Source organism: Ceratotherium simum, chromosome 2 (genome assembly GCF_057802395.1).
Source record: "Ceratotherium simum simum isolate JZ-2026a chromosome 2, ASM5780239v1, whole genome shotgun sequence".
Taxonomy (NCBI): domain Eukaryota; kingdom Metazoa; phylum Chordata; class Mammalia; order Perissodactyla; family Rhinocerotidae; genus Ceratotherium; species Ceratotherium simum.
Window position 1 is genome coordinate 50,010,607 of NC_141901.1, and position 20,161 is coordinate 50,030,767.

Sequence of the window (20,161 nt, forward strand, 5' to 3'; positions counted from 1 at the left end):
ATTTCATATCCACTTAATAGTCCCAAGCAAACGCCTTTGGAGGAGAAAGCAGGGAGAAGCTCGGGGGAAGGGAGGTTTTGGAACCTCTGAGCCACAGCAATCATTCAGAGATTCAAGGCTTTCAGTGTCACCCCAATATCCAGGCAGATAGGGGAAGAACATGAATAATGCTCGGGAGATATTTTTAAGGGCCAGGCTTGGATGGGCTTTTGTTCCATTGGCTAGAACTCAGTCACATGTTCCCATCTAAGGATAAGGAAGGCTAAAAAATGCTGTCTGACTCTCACAGTAGGAGGAAAGAGAATGAAATGTTCAATGAACAGCTAGTCAGTTTTTGCCACAATAAATGTCACAAACATTTTATTGCTGGCAAAATTGGGGTTGGACAGCTGTCACTTGTAAGACATAGCTAGTGATACTTTCTCTACAATTTTAAAATAACACAATTTTACTTTTTTCTCATTCCATTTTTTCTTCGTTTCCCTCTTTTATTTGCAAACTAGTTTATTAATCATCTGCTAGTGATTAGGCTGAACTGATTGTACATACTATGTTTTATTTTGAAATATGCATTCACATTCAAGAAGAAAGAAAATTAGTAACATAGTATGACATGCATAAACATCTAGTTAAATTTTTTATAAAACATATCTGGAAGACCAACAAACTTTTTACAGCTTTTATAATAAAAATGCAGGATTTTTTCCCCCAAACAATTTAAATCTATGGGAAGAATTATGATCAAAATTCAGAATGATGTAATCAATGTTTACTCAGATTTTTTTGTCTGTAATAAATTCATCTTTATATTCAAGCCATAATCCAAAGACAATTTTCATCTTATAATGAAAATTTTACTGAAGAACAAAATTTTGGAGACAATTCTATGATAATCAGTGGCAGCCTAGATGGTTGCTATGGAGACCCTCAGGAAAATCCCTCTCTGGCGTGATCCCTCTGGCATCACTATGCATCAGACATTTTATTCTCCCAACAAGAAGAGATGGCTTTGAGATGTGACTTGTGACTAAGGCTGCATAGATCTATTTCCCCCTAAAAGATATAAAGTATACATATTGCAACAAGAAAGGAAAAGTGGAAATTTCATGTAAATTTCCTGTGAAGAGACTGTTTCTAGAAATTATGCTTTCTCTTTAATACCTATATTAAAGAATTGGAGTGGGAAGAGAAACTTTCCCTTCGTTGGTCCCCACTGGAACAAGAGTTGAGAGGAAGCATCATCTTTAAACCTGCCCCCCAAATGAAGTAAGCAAGTAGTGACTGGATATCACCATCCCCCTCACACACAGTTTCTTTCTCAAAGAAAGCCATAAGAAGGGTTAGAACACCTTTCCCCTGTGGAAGACCACCTGGCAGGTTGTGCTGAGTGGAGTTTAAGCTGCAGGTCACACATATCACCTCAGCCATCCCTGGCCCATTGGGATAATGAAAACATCTCAGGTGTAGGCAAAGTGCAGGGCTGGGGGGGGTAGTTAAGCACTGCATCAATGACTAAAGAGGGCAAAACACCTTTGGTTAAGCTCTGCTGGGGTGCTTCTAATTTGTCTCATTGCAGTAAAACATAAAATAAGTCGAGCCCCAAAAGGGTGGCATCTCTCATTTTGGCAGGTCTAAAACAGTGGGGCTTAGTAGTGTAGAGATTAAGCACACTGGATTTGGGGCTCAAATAATCCTGGATTCTAATCCTGGTGCCATCAGTCATACACTGTGGGACGTGGAAAAAGGTTGCTGTAAGAATTAAACGGTATAACTATGCAGAGGATACAACCAGTACTTAAAGAGTTGTTGTTATTAGCATTATTATTATTACTATTATTATTATCTGGGGGACTCTGTCTGACCAGGATATTTTAGATATTGGGGAGTGCGGGGTGGGAAAAAGACTCTACTTACCAGTGGAGGACAGTTTAAAAGAACTGTGGCTGATTAGGCAGAGAAGACGAGTTAGAAAGACACCAATCCCGTCTACAATTATATAAAGGTCTCTCGGAGGAGAGATCCGACTTGTTTAGTAAGGCCCTGAGCGGCAGAACCAAGACCAAAGCAGAGGATGGGGGTGGGGGAGACAAACCCAGCTTCACATAAGGGAGCATTTGAGGCGGATGAGAGCGGATGAGGAAACGGGGTGGGCTGTCTCCTGAGGGGGTCAGTTCTCTAGTCTAGGTTAAGTCGTGGACGGGATTCCAGGGATTTTGAGTCTCTAGACAATGCCTCAGACCAAGAAAGGCTCCAAGAAGCAGCAGAAGATCGAAGCGAGTAAAGGAAAGCAGCCAGACCAGCTCGAGGCCAGTCTCGTCTTGTCCTCTTCCACTTGCTCTGTTCTCCTGCTGGAAAATCCTAAAATTCAACCAGGGGGACTGGGAGTCCCGCCCGCGAGTTGCCGCGCGCTCGGAAACTCGGTTGCTATGGCGACGGAAGCAGTTGACCTGAGGATTCAAATCAGTCTTAGGGGAGGGGAACCGAACTCGTTAAGGAACTGGGCGTGGCTTCGGTTACTACGGCAGCGGGGACGCTTAGTCCGGGCCTGAGCCCATTTAGAGACCGATGATCCTCCCGTCCTTTGCATGGCACCCAAGAAAGACAAAGGCTGGACGGCGAGCACGAATTCTAAGACATGGGAACCCTCGCTCATCGCTGCACACTTCAGTCAGGTGAGCCCAGAGCCCCGTAAGTTCTCTCTGCCCGTGGCAAGGCCAAAGCCCGGCCAGACACTCCAGGCCACGCCGCCAGGCTCGCCCTCTCTTCCAGACGCCACCGCTGCCCCTCCGAAAACCCTACTTGCTACCGCTCTCCCAGGCCTGGTCCTTCGCTCACCAAACGACCCAGAGTCGCACCCGCAGGGAGTGTTTGATTAACGAATACGCGTTTAGGGAAGAAGGAAGGGGACGTCAGGGGAGTCAGTGCGATTTCAAAGGGTGGTGAAAGGTGCGTGGTAAGGAAGAGAGGAAGTGTCGCTCTGACACATCAGGATCCTTGTCAGTGAAGTCGTCCAGATGACTCTCCACGATTGTACTGGAGTTGTCTTTATGAACTGTTCACTTCCTCATGACATCTCCTGAAGAACAGAAATCCTGTTGAATCATCTGTCGCTTGGCCCATAGTAAGGTTTTAATAAATGCTGTGTGAAAAACAGACATGAAGTGCCTAAGATATCAACGTATGTAATACAAGAGAGCCTTCTACAGCTAGGAGAGTATGACTTTCTTATACAATGTCCTGATACCACAATATTCAAGTTTTGATATATTTTGAAAGTACTGTAGAAGATCAGCGTAATGAGGGGTTGGCTGCTAGATTCATCCATAGGATGCCAGGAAGGCACTAGGCAATCAGTCTATAACCCACCTGCCACATGACTTCAGATGGCTCGGCATCCCAAAACTGACTAGCTCCCCAACCCCTCTCGCACCCACCCACCTCAAGTGAGTTGAGCGGCCCAATAGCTCTTGTCACCTGCCCCTGGAAATCTGCTTCAATGCTAAGTTGTTTCTAACTCCAAAATAACATTTGGAAGGAGGAAGGTTGATTCTGGGAATTCCAGCCTGCTGTTCCAATGTACTTTAAAAATTGGAAAAAATAGTTTTTTTTTTCATTTTATATGTGTGTGCATGGTGCACTAGAGAGTTAGTACTTAAAAGAAAAATATGTCTAATGTCTTAGAATGCCCTCATGAGAAATTTCTATGTATTTGTCCTTATTTTCCACTATAATTGCTTTTACTCTACGAACAGTAATTCTGTCTGTTATGGAATTCTACCTGATGAAGAATTTCATCAAAGTAGTTAAGATACTGCTGATGCTGACGTAACGTCATGGAATTTTTGTTATTTCTATAACTTTAGGAGTGAAGGATGTCAACTCAGTAATTCCCAGTTACATTCTCAAATTCTCAAAGATGTTTTTCAAAATGCTCTGTGAAAGCACCCTCTCTTTTGCTTTTTTAAGTCGGCACTAGCCAAAATAATTTTTTCTCCATTTTCTTTGAGATTGTGTAGGCCAAGTTTGGGCTTGGAGTGAACATTTCTGCTTGAATTATAAACTGCTGAACAACGGGGTTTGATGGAGGTGCTGACACTGCATTACCTTTAGGGTTGCAAATATGAAGCTATAATTTTCCTAGCTGAATGGAAAACCTAAAGGCATTATTTTTCCTTATGGCTTGAAAACCTGAAATAATATTCAGCTTTCTTGGTCCTGCTCAAACAACATAATTTCAATAAATCTTATATATTAAGAGAAAGAATTTGAACTCAAAGTAACATGTAGTTTTAACTACAAAGAGTGAACTTCAGTTTGTTGGAATACATGTTTTTTTTTTATTGCAAGGGAAAGACAACTGCCCTCTACCTCCTGTCATATTTTTTTCTCAGCTTGGTTTCATGTCTGATCCAAGAGGAAAATTCCCAGATTAACCCAGCAGCCCAATGCCCAGAGGCATGCCCTAACCACCAATGTAATAGACTCTGAAATTGGGTTCAAGATGACTGTGGATGTGTGAATTCCTTATTCACAAGTCTTAGGCAAAGTGCTTTATGGATAGCGGGTGCTCAAAAATGTTATTGCTTCAGTTCACAGAGAGTTTTTTCCATACAGTTACTACTCACGTGCAAAATTGTGCTCCAGTATGTGTGGTTGAGTATGTGTGTACTACTGTGTGTGTTGTGTGTGTGTTTGGGGTGGGAGAAAGGGAAGTCCCTCATGAGCCAGTTTTTAGAATTAACTGATTAAAGAATCCAAATGAACAGTAGTTTTGAACTCATGTTTGTATTGGTCTGCACTAGACTTTAAACAGAATAAACAAGTTCAGAATTTGGTTTTAGTGCATTTACCTTGTATCAGTCTTTTGGGCTGTCCTTTCAGACTAGAATAATTATCAGGTTTTTTTGGTACATTTTAGTTGGTTGTAAAACTAAAATGATAGCAAATAATATAAGGCAGTCTGTTACTAAGCACTAATTGATTAGAGAGTAGAGGTTAGGAAGATGAATGTGGGCTGGGATACATGCTTTGTAAAATACTTGCCTTTAGCTGGGCCCTCAAGAATGGGTAGAATTTGAGCAGGTAGAATGAAGGAGGACCATTATTTTAGGTAAGGAAACCAATATGTGCCTTAAATAAATCTGGGACATTTAAATTGAGAGAGAGAAAAATGTAGGTTAGACCACTTCTGGGTGTACATTGCTCCTAAATTAGTTCTGTCAATCAAATGGTCATTTGCTAACTTTGCTATTCATGTACCAAAATGTTTAGCTTATTAATATATGTGAAATATCACACCTCAAATTAGATAAAAAGAAAATATTTAGGTACATTGGCAATAAGATTATAAAAATACATCTTAATGTGGGCTTCTATGTGACATAGACACTATATTTATGACTTCAGAAGTATTAGGAAGTTAAAGATGCTTTGGTATCATAAAATTAAATATAAATTAAAATCTTTTCATATAGTTGTCAAGACAGCCCCTATTGGCCACAGTGAGAGAAAGAAGTGTTAACCTAAGTAGTCAGTGACAGAAGGTGCTATCTGGAGACATTTTGGTCTAAGATATTTTTATTTGTATTTTTTTTATTGTGATAAAATATATATAACATGAAATTTACCATTTTAGCCATTTTTAAGTGTACCTTTCAGTGGCATTAGTACATTCACATTGTGCAACCATCACCACCATCCATCCATTTCCAGAACTCCTTCATCTTTCCTAACTGAAACTATACCCGTTAAATAATTCCACATACCTTCCTCCCCACCAGCCTCTGGCAACCACCATTCTGCTTTCTGTGTCTACAAATTTGACTACTCTAGGTATCTCATGTAAAGGTAATCATACAGTATTTGTCTTCTTGTGACTAGCTTATTTCACTTAGCATCATGTGCTTAAGATTCATTTATGTTTTAGCATGTATTAGAATTTTCCTTGTTTTTAAGGCTAAATAATATTCCGTTGTATGTATAGACCACATTTATTTATCCATCATTCATTGTCAGACACTTGAGTTGCATCCAACTCTTGGCTATTGTGAATAATGCTGCTATTAACATGAGTGTACAAAAATATGTTTGAGTCCCTGCTTTCAATTTTTTTGAGTATATATCCAGAAGTGGAATTGTTGGATCATATGGTAATTCTGTGTTTAATTTTTTGAGGAATTACCATACCATTTGCCACAGCAGCTATACCATTTTATATTCCCACCAGCAATGCACAAGTGTTCCAATTTCTCCACATCCTCACCAATACTTTTAAAATTCTGGGTTTTTATATATATATCTAAATATAACAGCCATTCTAATGGGTGTGAAGTGGTATTTCATTGTGGGTTTGATTTGCATTTCCCTAATAATTAGTGATGTTGAGCATCTTTTCGTGTAGTTACTGGCCACTTGTATATCTTCTTTTGCTCAATGTTTAATCAACCAAGTGTTTGTTTGTTTGTTTTTTTATTGTTGAATTGTAGACGTTCTTTATATATTCTGGATATTAATCCTTTATCAGATATGTGATTTGCAAATATTTTCTCCTATTCCATGTGTTGTCTTTTCACTCTGTTGACAGTGTCCTTTGATGTACAAAGTTTTTAATTTTGATGAAGCTCAATTTATCTAATTTTTCTTTTGTTACCTGTGCATTTGGTGTCATATCCAAGAAATCATTGCCAAACTCAATGTCATGAAGCTTTTCCCCTATGTTTTCTTCTAAGAGTTTTATAGTTTTGTGCCTTCCATTTAGATCTTCAGTCCATTTGAGTTAATTTTTGTATATGGTGTGAGGTGAGGGTCCAACTCCATTCTTTTGTATGTGGATATCCAGTATTCTCAGCATCAATTGTTGAAAAAACTGTCCTTTCTGCATTGAATGGAGAAAGCGTGGGGCAAAGGAGAGTTAAAAGCACCACAAAATTTCCTGCTACATTGAATGTGGCTTTTTCTTGATTGGGCATTTGCTTGGTTGCTTTAGATCTTTGGTTTCAAAGCTCCTATAAAGTTATTTTAATCAGTCTCTAGTTGTTTTTGTAATGTTTCCAGGGGGGACAGAGGGCTGGAGCTTCCTAGTCTGCCATCTTACTGATGTCACTGTGGTCTAAGAGATTTTGTAATTAATTCTGATTTTTCCCTTTCTTCTAAACCTATCATATGGCAGGTGATGCTGGGAAAGGGGAGATAGTAGAAGCTTTGTTCATGACAATTTAGGAAAAATTTCCAGAGTTGTTCAAACAGCATAGCCATTCTCTCTAGGAGTTTTGCACAAGGTCTGTCTCTGGGTAACATCACATGGCTTCAAAATGACTGAGCTATAATTGGAATTTTTTGTTATGTTCAGAACTTTTGTGTCAACATGGGGGAAAAAAAAACACCTCACAATGTTATCTATGTTAAGTGACAGCATGATACCAGTATAAAGAAAATTCAGAAGCCAGGTACAAAACCTTTTTTTTCCTTTACGATATTATGGACTTTGTTGCCAACCATGTTCTTCAGAATTCCAGGGTTCCCCAAAAGTTTGTTTGGGTTGATTTAGATCTCTCACAGGTAGAGTTTGTTTTGAGATTTTGTTAATTTTAATTGCTAAATACTTTCATATTTTCAGGTTGTCTGAGGATGGTTATTTCCTTTCATTTGTTCCTAGTTTAAGGTCTCATTTTTATGTGTAGCAAAAAGGCAACTGTGACTTGTGAGACCGACTATTGGCATAGCCATTATTTCATTTGCTTACTGTGATCCACCACAGAAAACATTAAAAAAAAAAAAAAAAAACAGAAAAAAAGTTTATGACAATCCACATACCCCTTAACCCAGCCAGCATTCTATACCAATTCACTGATTTCATTTGGTGATGATGGTTTCAGGTCCCTAATGCCCAATTTAAGGGATTAGACACTCTCATTGCCATTTGCCTTACATGTATCATTAAGATTTTACTTCTTGATTAAGCCTTCAATTCTTATTAAATGTAAATATCTACACATTTAAAAATATTTGGAATACTACAGTATATTGAGGTCCTTGCTGAGACTCATGTGGTCTTGCTTCCAATTTCTATATTTTCATTCTCGATGTATGTTTCCCCCTTTCAAATAAGCAATAACATTTGCATCAAAGACACAAATTGATGTTATACATGGTGGTGCTGTCCTTTACAATTGTCACTCAGAGCTGGAGACTCCTGGGGTATCTGGGCTAACCTGCCCCTTTTATAAAACTGAGGAGCCAAGCATTTCAAGGTATGGTCCAAAGACATGCAGTGATTGGGCGCATGAGGGACCACATCATAGATTTTCTCACTAGTCCATCCTTCTTCCTTAACAGAACTATAAATTGTGATATGATGATTATAACATTTTATATAGACCTTGCAATTTAAAACAAAATGCTAATTGATTTTATGCCAATCTCCCAAAGAATGTTACAAGGTAGAACAAGTTATTTAAGGAATGTCTATTGAAAAGTTATTTGATTAAGACTTAAATTTAAGATCAAATAAATATGGAAAGAATACTTGTTTTACCTGAAACTAGACGTCATCCTTTTATCTCTCATCTTCTTACTCTCATAAATAACATTAGAAGAGAGAAAAGATGTAGCATTTTCTTTTTATTATCAGCTCTTTGGCTTCTTTCTAAGATCATTTAAGTAGGACAAATAGAAATATTTGAGTGTCTTGATTACGGAAAAATTCTTTTCCTTTCTCCAAAAATAGTTCAGAAAAATGACTCCTTCTGCTACCTGAAAGCATGCTGCGTTTCCTGGTTGTGCCTGCCAAAACTTGGCTCATCAAAGTCTCAGATCACCTCCGTCTCTCAGCTTTTTAGTTTCTGTTGACAGCACTATAATTCTCGCAGTCCCTAAAGCCCATCTATGAGTCATTGGTCTTGTTATTCAGTCTGCCTCTAAGTCCTCTTGATTTTTTCTTTAACATTTTCTCACTTCCATCTCTTCTCCATTCTCATGCCATCATTCTAGCCCAGGCCGGCATCTTTTGATCCCTGAAGTTTTACAAGAGTCCCTTACCTCTATCCTCTATAGAATCATCTATTCCTGTTTGTCAAACCAATGACCGACTTTTCCTTCCTAAACGCTGCTCATATGGCATTCACTCTCAGGTCAAAAACTATCAGTGACCACCTGTAATCTCAAAATCTAATCATCCTGGCTTCTTCAGCCCTCTTTAATCTGGCCCTAACCATCACATTGAATTGCTACAGGCTAGACAGTCTCCTCACTGCAGCATAGACACATGAAGGAGACAATGAGCTGCTAGACATAGCCCAGCTCTGGGGCCAGGCAGACCTAGGGATTGAATCAGGATTCTAAAAGGTACAATGGATGATCTAGAGCAACTTTCTTACCTTCTCTGGGCCTTGTTCTCCTTTTGTTATATGGAGATTATAATATCTGCCTCAAAGGCTTGCTGTGAGAGTTAAATAATATTTATTTCATTCCGTAAATATTTCTATAGCACCTGGCATCTAATAACCCTTCAGTAAATGAATTCTCTCCCTCCATCCTGCTCTTTCACTCGTATTAGTCTCCTTGCTTGAAATGAACTTCCACCTTCCCTCTCCTCATCATACCCATTCTTTGAGGCCCTCATGAAGCCATGTCTTGCAGTCAGCTTTCCTAACTATGCTAACCCACATTTATCTCCCCTCGCCTTGGCTCTAGGCTCTACCTTACAACTTAGTACTTAGCCGAAGAATACCTTGAATTATTTGCTATCATTTCATGTTTTATAGAGCACAAGTATAATGTGAGCTGCCCCACAGAAAAATCATATCTTACACTTCTTATACCTACTCCGTAATGACTAGCGTGGTTCTAGGCACTTAGTACCATACTGAAACTATATACAGAATTAACTCAATGATTTACTTTGGAATATGAAGAAACCTATGTTGTGGAAACCAGTTAGTAGGCTGAGGAGATGTTTTCTAAGAGAAGAGGAAGGGACAGAAAACATTTTTATAAAAAAGCATCACAGCAGATACATAAGCTGACTGTGACAGTGCCGTGGAAAGAACTATGTAAGGATAACCATTTCACTTCTCAGAGATATCACATCTGCCAACCAGGAGGCATGCAAGTGAAAGTTCTTTAGAACACTTACTTAGCAGTCTCTCCTTATTACAACTACTTCAGTTGAGGAATAATATTTTTCTCTTACTAAACGTAGCTTAGTGACAATAGCTGAGTTGTGCGCACTTGAAAAATAGTAATCGAGTTTCCATGGAGTCTTGAACAAAACTTATAATGCTTGTAAAGTTTTGAAAAGTGGATAAGGGTTCAAGATAGGTATTGCTGAAATGTTACTATCCTGGACCTCTTAAACAAATAAAGTTATAAGTATATAGGTACTAGGATGATAATAAACTGAGTCTAAGTAGGATTTGGGGGGAAAATATTCAATTAAATTGAAGTGCTTGAAACCATTATAAATGTAGTTTATCAAAAAGGGAAATACATTTCATTGGACAAAACTCTCGAACAATTTTTGAGAGGCAGTGAAGGATTTTTCAACTTTTTTTTTATCTTAAACAGTAAGCTATTTCTCATGTTAATGTGTATTTAAGACTTACTGGAAATACTCATAATATGAGCTGAAGACTGACATCTGGCAGCAAGTATATTTCTGAAATTGAGTTGGTTTTTATTACTATATTTTCTGAAATATGCTTTCATTGATATTTACAAAACAAATTGCCAGTTCACACAAAGGTTGTTTTAATAAAAGCCAATGAAAACAACTGAGTTGCTAGGAAGAATGTTAAGAGGCAAATGGACTTTTCATAACCTCACATTATAATTTCTCTTTTTGGACAAAAATGTATTATTTGAATGAGTTTGGAACTAAAGGGAATTAGCATGTCAAAATATCCACCTAGATGTTATATGTGATCATTTTTATTGCAAGTGAAAAATATTAAATATAAGTAAAATGTAAGTGTTGCCAATATGAGTTTGGCAACATCCTAGGAAAATGTTAGTTAAGAAATGGTGAATGTTGACCGTGTTTCAGCTCTAGTCATAGAAACCATCATTGGCTCCCAGTTACCCACAGGATGAAATCCAAGACATTAGGCCTGGCTCTTACGGCCCTGCCTAATTTGGCCTTTTCTGCCAATCCATCTTTATCTCTCTGTACTCCAGTTGAATGGACTCTGTGGCATCCCCAGGCAAATACTAACTACACCCACGCAGTTTCCTGGCCTGAAGATCTCCCTACCTCCCTCTCACTCCTTCTCATTAAAATCCTTCCCTACATCTTCCAGAAAGGAGCTCAAGGCTCACCATTCTGGCCCTCCTTCACTTTTCTCCTTTCACTAAACTACTTAAAATAAAAACCCAACTGCTCTACCATGGCCTAAAAGACCCTGTGTGTGTGACCTCTGCCAACCACTCTAACTTCATCTCGTGTCTCCTATGACTCACACTTTCACTCAGTCCATTATAACCACATTCGCCTTTTCACTGACCTTCAAATCTGTTGGGAAACACATTCCCTCCTTAGAGCCTCTGCTCTTGCTGTGCCCTCTGCCCAGAGTGACCCTCCCCAAGATGGTCACATGAGTCACTCTCTTACCCCCTTCAGGATTCTGTTCAAATATCGTCTTCCCTGACCACCCTACTTAAACTATACCATCACACTCCATCCACTTGCCCATTTGGTTCCTGACCTTCTACTTTACATTTATCTTGTTGTTGTCTGTTTCTCTCCACATGAATGTAAGCTCCATGAGGGCAGAGATTTATCTTGCTCGCTGATATATCACCAACACTTGACATACAGATGGGCTCAAATAACATTGCTGAGTGGAGGAATAGCAAGTGCTCAATAAGGAGGAGCTCTTAGTAATCATAGTATTATATATTAATTGGAGTGGTATGAAAACCAAATAAAGTAAATGAAAGAATGTGGAGCACTATTTAGCCTGATATAAATATTTATGATTATTATTACTATTACTCTTTGATATATTTCCCTATGGATGTTACACATGTTCTTCAGACTCAATATGTTCAAAACTGGTACTATACTATGTTATCCGTTGAAGTGAGAAATCATCCTTGAACCTTCTCTTGTGAAACCAAGTTGGTCAGCAATTCCTATTACTTCTACCTCTCTATTTCAGGGCCTTCTTTTTCACCTTCCATAATTTCTAACTAACACCATTACATTAGCCTTCTACCTTTCCTTCTTGCCTGCCTTTATCCAGGGGTGAGAATTAAAAATATGCTAGCTATCACAGTTACATGTAAATCAACATATAAATCAAAAAACTTAAAATCACCCTTTATTCTCTATATAAACTAAATTATGTGTACCATATAAAATTGCTTGCCAGATGATATAATTTTTAGTACTTATCATTCATCACATTTTTCTAATGATTTCAAAATCCTTTGTTGGTTTTCAGAAGTGTTAGTGCAGTCTTTGGTTGACATGGCTTTCACTCCTTAAATGTTGCCCTTGTCTGAACCGTGAGGTGACATGGTGAATGTACGTAGGCTCTTCCCATAACTTTCCTCGTAAATTGATAGTCATTATGTAATTTGTAGTTCCCTGTACATAGAGAATTTCTGCTAATATCAACAATATTGTTCATCATACTAAAAGCTCTTTCAGCTTTTGAACTTTTAATAATTATGTTTAAAAATTTTCTAGCTTTCATAATATTGTCTGAGATTTTCATATATTTAATTTCTTTATTATCAATTAAGTCACAAAACCATTTCTTGGAATGTCATATTGAGTTAGTTGGCTTAATTTTTGATCACCCTAAATCTACTTTGTTTGTGAACATAATGTCGCTAAAGTTTAAGACTGAATAAATTGGAAGTGGTTAATAATTCATCATACTTTTCATTTTTGTCATAAAATAATGAACCCATTTCTGTATAATTTATTAGACCATCTAATAGTTTTTCTCCTATAATTTATACTTTATTTTGTTTTGTTTCAAATTGTACTATTAAAATTGTACAATTGTACCATTTTATTTCTTTGTTTCTGTATATCTTCTGCTTCTCTTTCATAGATCGCTTTATTAATTTTATATGGGCAACATATTTTTATTTCTTTCTTATAAAGCTAATGAAAGTACTGACATTTCTATTAGAATATTTTCATTAAAACCAAATCCCTAAAAGTTAATTGTGCTTTCCAAATGCTTAAGTACTCCCACTTCACGACTTATGTAAAAGAACACACAAGGGTTGGCCTGATTCCCACTCAGTAGTTGTAGCCCTAGCATTACAGATTGCCCATGGGAGCCTTAATATTTTGCTAGTGCTCAATCCCAAGCTCTTTTCAGATATATTATTTAATTATCTCTGGTGTTTATTTAATATATGGTAGTAAATAGAAAATTTATCAAGAAAATATTAATATTGATTTATTTGATATACATCATCTATTGCGTCAGCTGAATATATTGAATATAGTGAGTTAGGACCAAAACAAAACATCTGGAACTTTTTTCAAAATTCTAGACTGAAACTCCAGACTTTCTCCACTCTGTCATCTTTCTGGCACTGTTTTCATGTAAATACTTCTCAGTGGAACCATTTTTCTTGGTACCCATTGAAATAGTTCGAGATATCACAGATGCTTTCCCATCTAGCTCCACCAGATCGACAAAAAGACTTAACTACCTTCAGCATCTTGAATTTTGCATATTAGGTATTATTACAACACTTTCACATGAAACATTTAAAGATCTAGCAATAGTGATTAAAATTTTACTGCTTTGATTTAGAGGTTTTTCAAAAGGTTGCCTTATCATTTCAGTAGATAAATGCTTTGCCACAGTCAAGACCATAAATCTACATTGCAATGATACACCCACGTAGATATTATTTTTTCAAAGTTCAACTAAGTATTTTATGTATAAAAATGTTCAATTATGTCTAACTACACAACAGATTGTGTTAAAAGTTTTGGTGATGTTTAAAAATGTTGTGCAATTACTTTATTGACATACTTTGATAAAAAGTTTTTATTTCAAATACTTTAATGCATGAAACTGATTTCTTCTGTTCTTTAAATTTTCCTTCATTAATGATTGCAGAAATTTTTTATTGGGATCATGAGCTTTAACAAAACATGATAACCACTTTGATTTAAAAAAGCATTTTGCCTGTTCATCTTTTAACAACACAGCTTTTGAACTCCATTTCCATCCAACATTTCTATCACTTGTAATAATAAGTTAATCAAATTTTATGTTGAAAAACTCAAGTTGTTTTTAGTTTTAGAAATACAAACAATTTCTAATGTTGTAATGATTTTTGCACAGTATCAGAACATGCCTCAGGTTGTGGTTGATTATCATTTTCTTCTTTGGTCTCATAAAAATTCAGAATAGTCACCTGTTCATGCTACTTAAAAAAAAATTTAGAAACATATCCAGACTTTGAAGTCTCTTCACTGCGGATTTCCATTTTAAATATTTAACATAAGTGTGTAAGTTGTATTAAAAACTACACACACAGAACTGGATTGCACTATAATTAAAAATAAAAGTAAAAACTAAGCAAGTCAGAAGCAACAGTTTGAGGTTGAGAATGACAATTAACTAGGGATCCTCCGGAAGCCCAGAATGCTTACTAAAGGATGTGCAATGTAGCCTTGCTGCCTACCATGACACAGCCCAGACCCACAAACCATGCTGCAAAAGTTCCCTCCGTGTCGCAATGCCAGGAGGCCCACTTATCAGTGATCATAGCAACATCTTATAATGATCAGTTTGTACTCACAAGTTTCTATTAGATTTTGCATTCTTAATTTTACCACTTACCACAGCTACTTTTATTCTGCCTGCCAGCCAGCATGCATTTCAGTTCAACCACGAGGTTAGCATACCCGTGTGTGTCCAGCGACTATCAGCACCACCTCCTCTTCTCCCCTCTGAGTACCCTCTACATGGCCACCTGGGTCATTTTTCTATACTACCAATATGATCGTGTCACTTCCTGCTTCAGTCTCAACTCTTACGGTTACTTACTCGGCCCTTCACAATCTTCCTAGCTCCAGCCCACCTTCATCTTTCCTGCCGTATCCATAACCCCTGTCACACCTGACAACTAGACAACTCAAACCTCCTAGACAATTTTGTGCTTTCATGCATATAGGATATATATATATATTTTTTTTGGAATACCCTTCCTTCCCTGACACCACTTGTTGAGCTTCTTCTCATTCTTAAAGACACAAATCAAATGTACTTCCACATGAAACTACCCCTGATTTCCCTTTTCCTGTGTTCAATTCACCATGCTCCCATAGTACTTATACATATCACGATGATGGTACTTACCATGTTATTAGAGTTAAAGATGGATCTGTTCTCTCACTTGACTGTGAACTTCTCAAAGACAAGAAGTAAGTCGTATTTTCTTTGGGTCCCTTTCTGGAACATAGTGCCTGGAACATACTTGGTCAATCTTAATTGGAAAAATGACGAAACAAATGCAATAATCCTTACTGTTACTTATACCAAAACCACCCTCTTTTAAATCATGTTCTTCCTACCCTCTATTATTTTTTCTTTTTTTATTGCAGTAAAACAAACAAACAGTAATATTAAATGTCCAGCCTAATACATTTTGATGTATGCATACATCCCTATAATCCACCACCCAGATGAAGACATAGAACACATCCAGTCCTACAGTAGGTTCCCTCAAGCCTTCCTCAGGCAATACCTATGCCCCAGGGAGTTAACATTATTCTGATCTCTATCATCTTCAGTCATTTCGCCTGTTCTTGAGCTTTATATAAATGAACTAATATAGAATGTACCCTTTTTGTTCAGCATGATGTCCGTGAAATTCATACATATATGTTGTTGCATTATAAGTAGCATGTTCTTTTTATGGCATTGTAGTATTCCGTTGTATGAATATGCCATGATTTATTTATGCATTCTCCTGCTAATTGACATTTGGGTCATCCCCAGTTTGAGATATTACAAATAACGCTGCTATAAAATTCTTGTACTGATTTTTCTTTGGACACGTACTCATTTCTCTTGGGAATATACCTAGGAATGGAAATGCTGGTCATAGGGCAGGCATGTGTTTAGCTTTAGTAGCTACTACCCTAGAGTTTTCCAAAGGGGTTGCACCAATTTACACACCCATCAGTAATGTATGAAAATACAAGTCACTTCTCAGTCTTTTAAATTCCATTATTATTTTGTTTTATTATTCATTTTGTTCCCCCAAAATTCATAAGTTTAAACCTAATCCCTAAGGTGATGGTATTTGGAGGTGAGGACTTTGGGAGGTCATGAGAGTGGAGCCCTAGTCACTGAGATTAGTGCCCCCATAAAAGACCCCAGAGAGATCCCTCACCCCTTCTGCCATATGACGTTAGAGTGAGAAGACAGCCATCTATGAACCAGAAAATGAGCTCTCACCAGACACTGAATCTGCAGGTGCCTTGATCTTGGACTCCCAGCCTCCAGAACAGTGAGAAATAAATTTCTGTTGTTTATAAGCCAGCAACTCTGGGTATTCTGTTATAGCAGCCCAAACAGACTAAGATATACTGTAATATTTTCTCTCTCTATCCTAAATTTGGTTTAGTTGATCCTCCTATTGAAGTCCCTCCTTCCTCATGACCAGTTTATTTGCCATTCTGTGAATCTTTCCAGCTTTTCAATCCTTTTTTAGTTTTTATGCCTAAAACTCAACACAGCTTTCCAAGACCCTCTGGTTTTATATAATGGAGGATAATGTTTTCTATTTTGTTCCCACTTTTTTCTAGATATGATGAACTTTCCAAAGAACTGTAGCACATGGAGCTGATGGTTGTTGGAAAGTATGACATAGAGACGCATTTCCCATAATTCATCATCAAAGCCTCTAAACATGTGACTAGGGTTTGGATTATGTTTTCCTCAGTACATCCACTTATACTTCCCATATTGAATTTCATCTGAGATACATGCTTTCTCAACTCAGAAAGCTTTGTGACATCTCCCTGCAGTGTTTAACTGTGCCCTTGGTGCAGTGTCATGGTCACAACATCTGCTAAGGAAGGCAAGGCAGGGTGTCAGAGGAAGGCCTCTGTCTGGGTATCAGGACATGCCTCTTGCCATCTGTGTCACTTTTTTTTTTCTTCCCCAAAGCCCCAGTAGATAGTTGTATGTCATAGTTGTGCATCCTTCTAGTTGCTGTATGTGGGACGCGGCCTCAGCATGGCCAGAGAAGCGGTGCGTCGGTGCACGCCCGAGATTCGAACCCGGGCTGCCAGTAGCGGAGTGCTCGCACTTAACCACTAAGCCACGGGGCCGGCCCCATCTGTGTCACTTTAACCAACTCTCCATGTCATAGCTTTTTTTTGTTTCCATCTGCAGAATGAAGAAATTGGACTAAATGACAATGAAAGAAATCTCCTAGCACTGAACTCTGCAGTTTTAGGTTTCACTGTAACCTATTTTCGTATCTTGTATACAAGCAGTTAAAGACGACCTATCCAAGGATGATCCCCAGGGTCCCCCACCATTGACACTTCTCCATCCAGAGAAGTGCCCGTTTAACCTTACCTTTGTTTTTAAGCCGGTTCTCTAACCGTGACAAAACATTTCCTCTACTTCCACAGTAACTCAATATTTTTGATATGAAAACTTGTGAAATGCTCTCTAAAATTAAATAAGTTCTGTTTCCTGGCTTCCCCTTGTCCTCACCCCTCACAATCATTATTCTTTGTGTTGTTCTTATTGTATTTCTGCCAAATACGATTCTAGTATGTGGCCTTGGGTGGCACAGACAATATAACACTAGGAAAACGTCTGTGGAAAAATGGCTTATTATGACCATATTTTCAACCTTTGCTACGGAAATAACTGTATATGTGTTGTATTACTCTGTTCTAAAGAGGACACTTTTGCTCAAATGGGTTATTCTTTAAATTATATTTAAAGAAATAATGACCTGTTTTGATGAAGAAACGTTTTTCTTGGTCCCTCTTGTGTTTAATAATCAAGAGCAATCACGTCTAGAGACCAAAGGTTTTGTTCACGCGGAGCAGAATTTTTGGTCATGCAAAGTCCACATGGGAACTGGACTTCTGGCTGTACCTTCATTAGCACCACTGTCAAAGCAGCCGAGGAACTCAGCTCATCCTCCGTGGTGTGCGCCACAAAGAGTCACTCTCACTTATTCCCTGGTGGCTCCACTGAGAGGATGCTCTCGGCTTCTTTGGCAACATTCTTTCTTTTGCTTTATCTGTTTGTTGACCTCGTCACCATCTCTAATTATTCTTAGCTTGGATTGGAAAAAGTCGGGTTGAAACAAAGTTAAGCTAGGAAAGGTGGATACCTTCCTAGATCCTCGTTATGTCAGTCTTTACAGTAGACATTCCCCACCAGTCCATTCCAAACATTAAACCTGGTCAGCTGTGAAGAAGGGGCCTCTTTACATAATACGCCTTCAGCCCAGGAGTAGTTGAGATGTGGGTGAGCCACGGGGAGAACAGGCTATTATCTTCCCCAGGTTTGGGGGCATAATTACTCTTTCATTATCTTCTGAAAGTTCTCCCCATTTTTCTTCCTCTGTCCTATTTTGGTATTGACACCTTCCTCCTAATCCTCCTTCCCCCCAATCCATCACTAGGCTTCAGAGGAGGCAGAGAGTGGTCCTTGACATAGAAACATCCCTTCATGGGGGAATTATTTAAAGCATTTTGAATTTCCAGGATGTAAGATGGGTCCATCCCAAAATATAACTCTAAAAATGCATTCCAGAGGAAAATAAAATTTTCCTTTTTTTAATTCCTGGAGTCCTACCTCTTCACTAACATGAAGAATTGAGGATTGTCTGGCCATATCTATACCTAATGTGTTTTTCTTTACAAATAAATAGTATGTTGTTTGCCTGCCATCACTAAGACATTCTCTTTTAGTAGATTTTTAAATATTGGATATGGTTTAAGACTGAGTGCAGCCAGCTAGTGAAGATGGAGTTTGACCATAGCTTCATTAAGTAATCAAATTCACTTGAAAAACTTTTCTTCCTTCCATATTAAACTACTGTCCTATATACTACCTGGAGTGTATACAAAGGGGAGGATGGGTCAGTGGAAAAAAGAAAAATATAGCATTCCTGCCACCTAGGAGCTTACAATCTGAGAAAACAGACACGAGTGACTCTAAACATATGATCCTTGGACCAGAAGCAACAGCATCACCTGGGAACTTATAAGAAATGCAGATTCTCTAGTCCTGCCCTAGACTTACTGAATCAGAAACTTGGGTGGAGCCCAGTGATTTGTGCTTTAACAAGCATAATTCTGATGCACACTAAAGTTTAAGACATATGCTAATATAGTGACCACAGTATAGTATAGTATTGACAATAAGTTTTCATAGGCAGGCAGAGGACGTAGACATCACTGTTGGGCTGGGACATTCAGGGAAAAAGTCACAGATGAAGCATGAATTTCTCTTGCAAGGAAGGCATTCTGTATAAAAGGACCAGGCTGAGCAAGCAGAGAGCTGAGAAAATATGTGACGTGTTTGTGGTATACAATTAACCACTAACTAGACATTGTATTAGGTGCTTTACACAAACTATCATGGTTAATCCTTACAACAACCCTAAAAACAGTATTCCTATTTACATGAGGAAATTGAGGCTCAAGAATTTACACAGGGCAATTTGCCTGAGAGCTGTGAGAGTTTAGAAAAGTAATGGGAGATATAGTGTTAAAAATATGTGAGGTAGAGAACGTAGAGGACTTTGAATCGCAGTCTTTGGAGTTGGGACTCTATTTTATCCTGATACAGTCTAAGAGTTAGATAATTAAAATAGTTTTTGTGAAGGAATAGTGAAATGATGAAATTTATATCTTAGGAAAATTAATAGGTTTGAGATGGAAGAAGCTCAAGGCTTGAATTGATCTTGTAGAAGGTGTTTTCAATTATCCAGATTCGAGGTAATTATGTTTTGAACTAAGAGAATAACCATGAGAATAAAAGGAAGGGACAGATTCAAGAAACTCTGGGAAGAAAGTAAGTATGATTGCATAACCAAGAGGAGAATGGGAGAGGATTTGAAGTTATGATGATTGGGAGAAATGGAAAGTCTCAGAAACTGACAAATTTAGCAGAATGAACTTAGATGATTTTTA

The 20,161-nt window shown here is 37.9% G+C and overlaps 1 protein-coding gene across 1 annotated transcript in view; it reads left to right on the plus strand.

Moving 5' to 3' along the window:
* The first annotated feature begins 2,585 nt into the window (after positions 1–2,585).
* Positions 2,586–20,161, plus strand: part of SPAG17 (sperm associated antigen 17) — a 193,891-nt gene continuing 176,315 nt past the window's right edge. Inside the window, exon 1 of the mRNA XM_004420602.3 lies at positions 2,586–2,672. Coding sequence (XP_004420659.2) covers positions 2,586–2,672 — 87 coding nt within the window. The remainder of the gene's footprint in view (positions 2,673–20,161) is intronic.